A 10,984-nucleotide genomic window follows, 5' to 3' on the forward strand; every position below is an offset into this window, starting at 1 on the left:
CCAGATGCTGTTAACTGGATTTTCCCCAAGTCATTGGAGAACGAATGGACACACCATGGTGATCTCACAGTTTTTCCTGGGGGAATGCACTGTTTTCTGGTTTTGAAAAACTTATTCCCATCACCCACAGCTCAGCCTTGGGTTCCCAGAACTTCTCCAATTGTCCCAACAAACTGCATCACAAATGAAATGTAGAACGTCGATGCCCTTTTAACCAAAGAGAAATGAAGAGTTTTCTCTACCTTTTGTTCAGGGATCTCGTATGACAGCTCTCTGACTCCAGATCACTGGAATCTCCCCTGTAATAGCTCTGGCCTTAGAGCTACAAGATAAGCTTTTTGGGACCTACAGCTTTTCATTATGAACTCTGATTCCTTCCCTATGAGCAGTACTGGGGAAAAAAAAAAAAAACACTACAGACTGTTTCAGGCTCATTTTCTTACATTTCATAGAATCATAGAATCATAGAATGGTTAGAGTTGGAAGGGACCTTAAAGATCATCAAGTTCCAACCCCACTGCCATGGGCAGGGACACCTCCCACTAGAGCAGGTTGCTCAAAGCCCCATCCAGCCTGCCCTTAAACACTTCCAGGGATGGGGCATCCACAACTTCCCTGGGAAACCTGTTCCAACGTCTCACCACCCTCACAGTAAAGAATTTCTTTCTGGTATCTAATCTAAATCTCCTTTCTTCCAATTTAAAACCATTACCCCTTGTCCTGTCACTACTCTTCCTGACAAAGAGTCCTTCTCCAGCTCTCCTGTAGGCTCCCTTCAGATATTGGAAGGCTACTATAAGGTCTCCCTGGAGTCTTCTCTTCTCCAGGCTGAACAACCCCAGCTCTCTCAGCCTGTCTTCATAGAAGAGGTGCTCCATCCCTCTGATCATTTTCGTGGCCCTCCACTGGACCTGTTGCAATAGGTCCATGTCCTTCCTGTGTTGAGGACTCCAAAGCTGGACACGGTATTCCAGGCGGGATCTCACAAGCACAGAGTAGAGGGGTAGAATCACCTCCCGCGACCTGCTAACCACGCTTCTCTTGATGCAGCCCAGGATGCAATCGGCTTTCTGGGCTGCCAGCGTGCACTGCCAGCTCATGTTGAGCTTCTTATTTCACATTTCTCACATTTCTTATATGGACGTATGGATGCCACGTTGTCTGTAAGGCAATACTTAGATTTCAAAACATTTTGTTCTGAAACCTCTAAATGCTAACTTTCCTATTAGGAAGCTCTAATCAGCAGTGACGTACTATGGTGTTTTCCAGTAGAAAAAGCAATAGTGTGCATCCAAGGCTGAGTCAGTGCTAGAGGATACAAAACAGACGATAGACAGAATGCAGCTGGCTTGTTAAAGCCAGCATTTTTCAAGAATCAGGCATGATATTTGCATAAGAAACCTCAGTACCAAAAATCTAGGAATCATGAGCTAGGAATGAATTAAATGTGTCACCAACAATCCACTGTAAAATATATATACGTGTGCACTTGAAAGTTCATTATATGCAAGCAGAACTCATAAAGAAAAGTTTCAGGGTCAGGATAGTTTACAGCAGACAGGTTAGTGAAAGGATTTATCTGGCTCTTATGAAGAAGAAAAACGTCAGTAGAAGTAAGCATGGCATGGTTGCTTGGGAGGACCATCTACAGCGCTGCTTATAAGAAAGCTATCATGGGAAAGAACAGGGTCTGCAGGGAAGTGAAGTGCCTTTGAAGAGAGCTGATTAATGTGCTTCTCCTGGGGTGTCAGTTCTGTGGTTCTGCCATACTTTGTTGCAGTGGGACAGCTGAAGCAGTGGGTGGTGGAGTCAAGGGGACCTTTTTCAAGGGGCAGGTTTTTTCTCCAAAGCAACACACTGCCCAGCTGTGCTGACGGCAGCTTCTCTAGCTACGGCTACAGATGAAGGAAGGCCAGGATGCTTACCTGTGATTTACTACTACTCCAGCTCTGCTATTAATCAGACAGAGATCTTCTGCCTTTCAGATTTCAGCACATTTTTATTTTCTGTCATTTTGACATATCCCAGGTATGCAGCATTCTCTTTAGCTATTATCTCAAAGTATCTCCTACACTTAAAACTCTGAAATAACAATGTGTGCTGCTTTTTATATATATATAGCAGTCTGTTAAATTTGTCAGCTCACCTTTGCAAGAGACACATTAGTGATGTAATTGTATTGATTAGGCTGAAGTTTTCCTGACTGCCCAAGGCCTTTGGGTGTCTCAAGGCTACTCCTGTTGGCCATCTGAAATCCATTGCTATTTCAAAAAAGAAGAGATGTAAGAAAAGAAACCCCAATCCCAATAGAATAAATTATACTATTTTCCTCAAATTGCATTCCACTTTATGTCTGATCAGTTGCTGAAAGGTCTTTTACCTATAATTTTAAGTATTTCAGTGGGGAAAATGGAAAGGATTGTCAGGAATGTCTTCATTAATTTTGTTTGTTTGTTTGTTTTGTGCATCTGAATTTTAGATAAACGGTTACCTCTTTTCTAGCTATCCAGATTTTTATGCCATTTTTCCAAGCAACCTACATGATAATTATTACAATTTGTCAGAGAAAATCTACTATCCCCTTCTCCTGTTCTTTGTTCTCCAAGTGGAAAATGATGCAACTTCTAAGTCAATATAAGTATTTTGTATTTCTGTAATGTGTGTTGTTGAAAGCTGAGAGAAGAAATAACATCTTCCACCTAGAATGGAAATCAGTAATCTGGAGTGTTTGTAGTATAGCCAAGGACCATCTCACGGGGAAACCTCTTTGTCAACACAGATAAGTTCTCACCCTTTTTATGGGATGCTTCTACTCAAGATGAGGAATATATCCCATGACTTCAGACAATCTTTACATTTTCTGGACCTTTGTCACTAAGCAGTTTGAAGTGAAATGCAGACATTACATTTGAATTCCTTCTTTATAAAAATATAATTTTGATAAAACACTTCAAAAGAAGTAATTTATCATTATCAAATTTTTGACTACCAAAGAGATTTTTCTTCCAAACAGTGCAAATTACTAGGAATGCCATAAGCAGGAAGACCAAAAGAATTATCACTACTAGTAGAACTACAATTATAGCTTCCTAAAGGATATTAGCACCCCCTTTGGAAAGTGATTGAAGTATCCCCTTCAATTTCATGATCTCATACAACATTGTCATCAGAAGATTGTTCCTTCGCCTGTTGCTATTTTTAGTCACATTTAACTTTTATCCTTTTGCCAGCCATAATTTTCAACACTTCTTCATGCACATAGCGTAGTGGTTACTTGAAACAAGTTTTGAACAAATCCAAATTAAACTATGACCACATAGAGAAAAGCAGGCTGGCTGAGAACTAGGGACAATATGACTGTTTATGTCATTTTCTTTATAGTGAATAGCTTGATTTTCAGATGTGTTTAAGCAAAGATTCATTCTGCTTTCAGAAGGAATGAAAAGGCGATTATTGACTGGAGACTGAATCTGAACATTAAACAGGAGATAGAGAACTGATGGTCATAATAATTTTGATAGGTTATGTGTAAACATAGTTCCCTGTGCAGTATGTATGTGTCTGTGTATGAAAACACACCATTAAATACACTATCTTTCAGCTTCTCAGTGGTATGGATTGAAAACAATTGTTAAGTACAGTAGAACTGTTCTGGACAGGTTACTACACATATAAATTTGTTTACATGGTCATCCCAAATTACACTTGTTGACATTGTGTTGAGTGGAAAAGCCACAGTCTCTGTTTCTGAGAGTTTCAGAATTCATTGCAAAAAAAGGTTAAACCTGATTTACCTTTTTGTTGCTATGGGTATGGAATTAAACCTATGCATTTACTTCACATGTGAAATAAAATAGAACAGACAGCAACTGTAGAAAGTATTCTGCAAGTCAAGAATCAGCATTTGTTTTATTTATAGGAGTTATTAGCTTTACCTGAACTGAAGTGTGTTTCAATTACACCTTAAAGTGTTTTTTCCTTTACCTGTGAGTCAGATGTGTTGAGAGCTCTCTTAGCTACCGACTCCCTTAGTGCTCTCTCAGCAGGAATGAAACATCTCCATCGTGTGGTCAACTGCGAAAAATCAGATTTTTTTTTTTTTTTTTTTTTTTTTTTTTTTTTCCTAAAAGCCAGCCAAAGGCGGGTGGTGGTAGGATATCTGCCGTCCCACGGCTGCCTTGCCCCCTCCAGCCCCGGCGGTGAGCAGGGTTGCCCATCCCTCCACCCGTAAACACAAGAAATTTCCATCTTCTCTTTGGATGAGGCATAGATATAGAAACACAATCTGGAAAGATACTGAAGACAAGATGCTTTTGTGTAAGCCCTACCCCACAGTGGCTGTTCAGAGTGATTAGGAAATAATTATTTTCCCTGTCTGGTATTTTTTGCCAAGCCCAACCACACAGCTACTGCATACCTCCAATTAATTACAGACAAGAATTCAACCCTAAACTGTAAACTGATTCTGAGTACAGGGAAATTGTTGATCATAAATTGCCAATCAGTTTCAAGTAGAAGAAGATGACAAAATACCTTACTGTGCCTGCCTCATTATGCAACAGAGATCAATTTTAACAAGTCCCCTGGATGTCCTTCTATCCTGCTTTACAATGCTGTAAGTGTTCTGTTTTGTAAAAGTACAGTCAGTGGTCAGACACCTTCTTTTCTCACAAGCAGCAGATATAAGAATCCAAGGTAAAATTGTAAGTCTGTCTTTCATCAGTCAGGGGTAATTAAGGTAGAGAATAGGGAGATGTGACTCAGTATGCTATTGAGGACAACAGTAATTCAAGGACTAAGTAATACGGGCCTTTTTTTCCCCCCATCTTTTTCTGGACAGCCCCTTAGATATGGCAGTATAACCTAATGCAACACTTGCTTGAAGCCTGTATCATGCTTTCATCTTACCACACTGCTTTTTTGCTGCTCCTCTTCAGAGTTACTATCCTTCTAACCCTCCGTGCTTATCAACACCAAACTCTTCATTGCAAGCTAAGTTTCTTTCTTCCATAGCACTCTGTGTCCAAGTGTTTTTAACGGGGAACTAAGCAGGAAATTTTCACTTTAATATGGTCTTATAGTGCAGGTTTTGGTCAGCTCTGTCTTAAATGAGACGTGGGGAGCCATAGCAAGTGTCTTGCCTACACCATGCTTATGTCAAGCTTGTCTCAATTCAGTAAAATATGCTTCAGTCTGTGCGAGTGACATGAATCACATTATTCCCCTTCAATCTCAGGTCAGTGACTTTGGGGGTCTGCAAGCAGAGAACTGGCTGGCCCACTACATCCATGCCGATGCTGGAATTGCAGCACGTCATTGATGAAAATAGAAAATCCACTTCACCTTCCCAATAATAGTGTTCTTCTGTCTGTAAAGCTAATGACAGACTTTGCTTCAACACTGCCATTTTTCAGCAGACTGAACCATCTCTTCCAGCTTGCTAGATACCACATATTGCACAGACCTGCTGTTTTACTATGCTGTAAGTATTTTACTACCAGACAGGGATTCATGTTTTTTTCCTTTCTTTTCTTTTCTTTTTTTTCAGAGACGTGCAGCTGACAATCTGAGGAGACATCATCAATACCAGGTACAGGCGCATGTTTATTTTTTTGGAAATTATTTTTCTATGCCTCCAAAAGGCCTTCATGAGTGAAAAAAAAAAAAAAAAAAAAGAATTTAATGAGAAAGTAGAAAAGGAAAAAAATAGAAAAACCACAAAATGCATACTTACTTCATCCTCGGCAAATGAACGTAGTATTTTTGGTGTTCAAACAACAGCATTTGAATAGGGTTGTCTCCTTTCCAGGTGCAAAAGGATATTTCCTAGAGCAATTATATAATTGCTAACCAGTATTTTGCCCACCGTAACATGGATTGCCTTTAAAAAACCAAACATGTAGTCCCACCTTCCTGCTGGGATTCATCGGGATCAGATGTGCAGCTCATTGACATGCTCCATCAGAACCTGCTCTCCATCTCTCTGGCTATGGTCCCCCATAGACAACTTCCTGCCCCTTAATAACCTCTCTGCCTAGAACTCCTGTAAACTGTTCTTTTTCTCCATCCTTCGTGCTTCAGCATCTGATTTTTGGAGATTATGGTAGCACAATGAATAATTTCCAGATTTATTTTCAAATTTTGTTTTGTTAAAAGTACTGCAACTTAAACAAGATGTGGGCTGTACACTTCTAGGTTTGGTAGTTAATGATTTCCACATGGAAAATGATTAGGTAAACTAGGTCTTTTCCAACCTGAAGAAGAGACAGATGTGGAAAGTACAACAGGGATCTATAAAATCATGGAGAAGGTGAACACAGAGGGGCTGTTTACCATCTATCCACAAACTGAATACCAGACACATACTAGGAAGGCTGTAGGCAGCACTTTGAGGGAAGTGATTATTCTCCTCCAGCCCACACTTGTAAGACTGTATCTGGAGCAGTGTGTCCTGTTTTGGGCCCCCCACTACAAGAGAGATGTTAACAAACTGGAAGGAATCCAGCAAAGGGCCACCAAGATGGTTAAAAGGTTGACATAAAAGGAGAAGCCGGAATTTCAGCCTGGAGTAGGGTAAGGGGGATCTAACTGCTGTCTTCAATAACATAGTGGGTGGTTAGAAAGAAGAAGGAGCCAGATTTTTCTTGGAGGTGCACAGCAAAAGAACAGGAGTCAATGGAGTCAGGTTACAGGAAGGGAAATTCTGTAGGGAAAATCATCATCACAGTGAGGGCAGTAAAGAATTGGAAAAAGTTTCTCGGGGAGGCTGCAGCATTTTTACCCCTGGAGGTATTCAGCACTTGACTGGACATGGCCCTAACCTGGAATAGACAGCCTCCAGATATCTCTTCCAACCTAAATAATATTAGGATTCTTAGAAGTAGAAGGCAATAATGGAAACTATCAGAGAGAAGGATAAAAATAAAACCCCAAATGGAATCTTATTCCAGGTATACTGCAGAATTCATTGGCAGAGGATTTGTGGATGCTGAAAATTTACATGAGTTCAAAACACACAGGAAAACCTGCCACAGCCCATTAAACCTAGAGCTATCATTTCTGATTCAGAAAGTCTCGGAATCTCGCATCGCAGGAGGCTTGAGAGAGTATAGCTGGAAATAACATCATACAACTGCACTAGACTTAAAGTCCTCGTGAGACATCAGCAACTGCTCACTGTCAGGCTGCATGTTACTGGCATATCTTTGGTCAAACCTAATACAGCCCTTCTCAGGCTAATTAACATCAGCACTTTCCATTGAAAAGCAAAACAAATTTTCAAGCAGATCTAAGGTTTGTACATTTCTTGTCATGTTCCTAAAGCACACAGAAGTCCAAGTAGGCCCAGTGAGTGTAGATTTAGTAACTAATACCAAGAAAGCTAACACAATATTTTATATTTTTAGGAAGTTATGAGAAATCTGGTTAAGAGATATGTTGCAGCAATGATAAGAGATGCCAAAACTGAGGAAGGACTGACAGAAGAAAATTTTAAGGTATGCTTTTTTTTATGTATCTATAGGTGTTTTGTTAAGATATTATAAGACTGTGAAGCATATTTCTCACACTCCACAGTTGTTCAGGTAGCGTATAACTTGCTTTCTAAAGCAGTGTGTGTGCTCTGATGGACTGCACACAGGCAGTATTGTATATGGACTCCAGCAGGTCTCCTTGTTTCTTTAGCTGGAGCAATAATCAATTTTATCAGCTAGCATGAATTGTGCCATGTAAGGGGACACCAAGTGGGACTAAGTGTGTGTAACAACATATTTGCTAAAGCAAGATGCAAATAGTTTCAGCACCTTAGGAAATAGATTTTTTTTTCCCTTATAGAATGCTGTTGAGCATTTATGTGTACACAGAACAACTTTTATATGACTTAAAAAATGGAAAACCTAAACAAGTAGTCAAATATTAAAATCCTTTGTCACAGATGAAGTGAGCAGGGCCATATATATCACAAAGCTTACATCCATCACTGTGTATTTCTAGCATCAAACATTTTTGTTTCTACTGACACTTCAAACGCCAAAAATTCAAAATTATATTCATCTGACTCAGCTTATGCATGCAGATGATACAGCCAGAACCTGAGCTAATTGCTTCATTCAGATCATCTTGAGTGCCTTCTCACGGCACATACAAGACAACCAGGTGATCAGACACAGTCAGCATGGGTTTATGAAAGGCAAGTCCTGCTTGACTAACCTGTTCTCCTTCTATGAAAAAGTGAACCACTTAGCGGATGAGGGAAAGGCTGTGGATGTTTTCTACCTAGACTTTAGTATAGCTTTTGACACCATTTCCGACAGTATTCTCCTGGAGAAACTGGCAGTTCAGAGCGTGGATGGTACGTTTTGCTGGGTTAAAACCTGACTGGATGGCCAGGCCCAAAAAGTGGTGGTGAATGGAGTTAAATTCTGTTGGTGGCCGGTCACAAGTGGTGTTCCCCAGGGCTCTGTACTGGGGCCTGTTGTCTTTAATATCTCTATCTGAGGGGTTTGAGTGCACCCTAAGTAAGTTTGCAGACAACACCAAGTTGGGTGGAAGTGTTGATCTGTTTGAGGGTAGGAAGGCTCTACAGAGGCACCTGGACAGGCTGAATCAATGGGCCAAGGACAACTGTATGAGGTTCAACAAGGCCGAGTGCCAGGTCCTGCACTTGGGTCACAATAACCCCATGCAGCGCTACAGGCTTGGGGCAGAGTGGCTGGAGAGCTGCCTGGCAGAAAAGAACCTGGGGGTGTTGGTCCACTGTCAGCTGAACATGAGCCAGCAGTGTGCCCGGGTGGCCAAGAAGACCAATAGCCTCCTGGTTTGTACCAGGAATAGTGTGGTGAGCAGGACTAGAGAAGTGATTGTCCCTCTGTGCTCAGCACTGGTGAGGCCGAACCTCGAATAGTGTATTCAGTTTTGGGCCCCTCACTACAAGAAAGTCATTGAGGTGCTGGAGCACATCCAAAGAAGGACAACAAAGCTGGTGAGGGGTCTGGAGAACAAGTCTTATGAGGAACAGCTGAGGGAACTGGGATTCTTTAGTATGGAGAAAAGAGGGCTGAGGGGAGACCTTATCGCTCTCTACAACTGCCTGAAAGGAGGTTGTAGAGAGGTGGGGGTCGGTCTCTTCTCTCAATTTACAACTGATAGGACAAGAGGAAAGAGCCTCAAGTTGCACCAGGGGAGATTTAGATTAGATATTAGGAAAAATTTCTTCTCTAAAAGGGTTATCAAGGATTGGAACAGGCTGCCCAGGGAAGTGGTTGAGTCGCCATCCCTGGTGCTTTTTAGAAGATATGTAGATGTGGTGCTTAGGGACATGGTTTAGTGGTGTTTTTGACAGTGTTAGGTTTACGGTTGGACTCAATGATCTTAAAGGTCTTTTCCAACCTGAATGTTTCTATGGTTCTATGATTATCCCTTTTAGAGAAAATGAAGAGAAATAGGGACCTCCTGAAGGTAAGGTGCCTTCTCATGAGACAGACCTTTAAGAGACAGAGGTTGCACTGGGTGAAAGCAGCCTGCAATGATGAGCTGTGACTTAGCTGCTGGCTGCCAAATATTTAGTGGAAATGAATGAAATCCTACCTGCACTTTTACTCACAGGGAAGCATGCACACAGGTGTATGCCTTGTGCATGCATGTGTCCCCATGTGTTTGTGTATGGGATGGCATTAAGAGCTGATCAAAATGCTGTTATTATGATGGGATAATACTGTCTAGCAAATTGGCTTTAGGTCTTCAAGTTGTCACTGCTCCTTTCTCTACCACTGTCAGTTATTTCTATGAGTAGTCTAGGATAAGGTAAATTTCCTCTCAAGTCTCCTCTGATAAAATTGCTGATCACTTTTCTCTCTCACCTGGAAGAACCATTAAACAGTGTGCAAAGCACCTTGAAGATGCCAGGTATTATCCAGATGGTGAAGTTTATTACCAATCCCTAGCCTTTTTTTTTTTCTTTTTTTAATTAAAAGAGGAAAAGTCAAATTAGCTTTCATGCTCTGACGTTTCATCTTTCTTCCTAATTTTTAGGAGTTAAAACAAGATATTTCCAGCTTTCGTTTTGAAGTCCTGGGTTTGTTAAAAGGAAGCAAGCTGTCTAATTTGCAGACTGCAAAGGTGAACAAAGACACTGCCTCTCTGTCAGAAAATGAAGAAAATGGTGAGAGTGAAGGAAACAAGAAAGGAAAGAAAAAGACCTTCAGCCTTTTTGACATAACAACGATGATTCACCCAAGATCAGCCACTATTGCCTCTGAAGCACATAACGTAAGCAACGGCTCAGCAATGATGGTGTCAGAGTCCATTAAGGAGAAACAAAAGCGTGTGAATTTTGTATCAGACATAAAAAATTTTGGGTTATTTCACAGACGATCAAAAACAAACTCTGCAGAGCAGAGTACAAATAAAATATACACCGTTTCTGAAGAAGTTTCCCGTCAACAGGCAGAAGAACAGTGTGAGAAAACTGCTGAACTGGAAGAGGGAGAACTGACCATGAACTGTGAATTAAACATCCAAAGTCCTGATGAAAAATGTGCATTAGCAGAGTCACAAAATAACGGCAACTCTTCAGATTCACAGGAAGAGGAAAGTATTTGTGCTTCAGAAACGGAGAAAATGGAGTTACAGAACTCAGAACCAGCCACACCACAGGATCAGCTGGACAAGGAGTTGGACATTAGCATTGACTGTGAAGGGAAACAGGAAACAATTGTTCAGGGTGATTATGTGATAACAAGGTTGTGATGCTTACAGGAGGAAGCATTCACCAATATATATATTTTGCATAGTGCTTGGGGGGGGGTATTTTAAGAATTACATTAGCAAATGCAGAATTACACTTTATAGTATTCAACTGTGGCACATGATCTTGTAACATAGTAGTCAAGAGAAAGATAATACGGGGACCTTCTGTTTTGTAGCCTGCTTTAGCTTTCACAATTTGTTTTACATTTTTTAATAAATGGAAGCATCTTGTATTCTT

The 10,984-nt window shown here is 40.8% G+C and overlaps 1 protein-coding gene across 1 annotated transcript in view; it reads left to right on the top strand.

Annotated features, from left to right (window-relative positions):
• The window catches only part of TRPC4 (transient receptor potential cation channel subfamily C member 4), a 106,863-nt gene extending 96,117 nt beyond the window's left edge, over positions 1-10,746 (top strand). Inside the window, exons 8-10 of the mRNA XM_074159997.1 lie at positions 5,549-5,590; positions 7,407-7,496; positions 10,030-10,746. Coding sequence (XP_074016098.1) covers positions 5,549-5,590; positions 7,407-7,496; positions 10,030-10,746 — 849 coding nt within the window. The remainder of the gene's footprint in view (positions 1-5,548; positions 5,591-7,406; positions 7,497-10,029) is intronic.
• The last annotated feature ends 238 nt before the right edge of the window (positions 10,747-10,984 follow it).

This window comes from Numenius arquata, chromosome 1 (genome assembly GCF_964106895.1).
Source record: "Numenius arquata chromosome 1, bNumArq3.hap1.1, whole genome shotgun sequence".
NCBI classification, from domain to species: Eukaryota; Metazoa; Chordata; class Aves; order Charadriiformes; family Scolopacidae; genus Numenius; species Numenius arquata.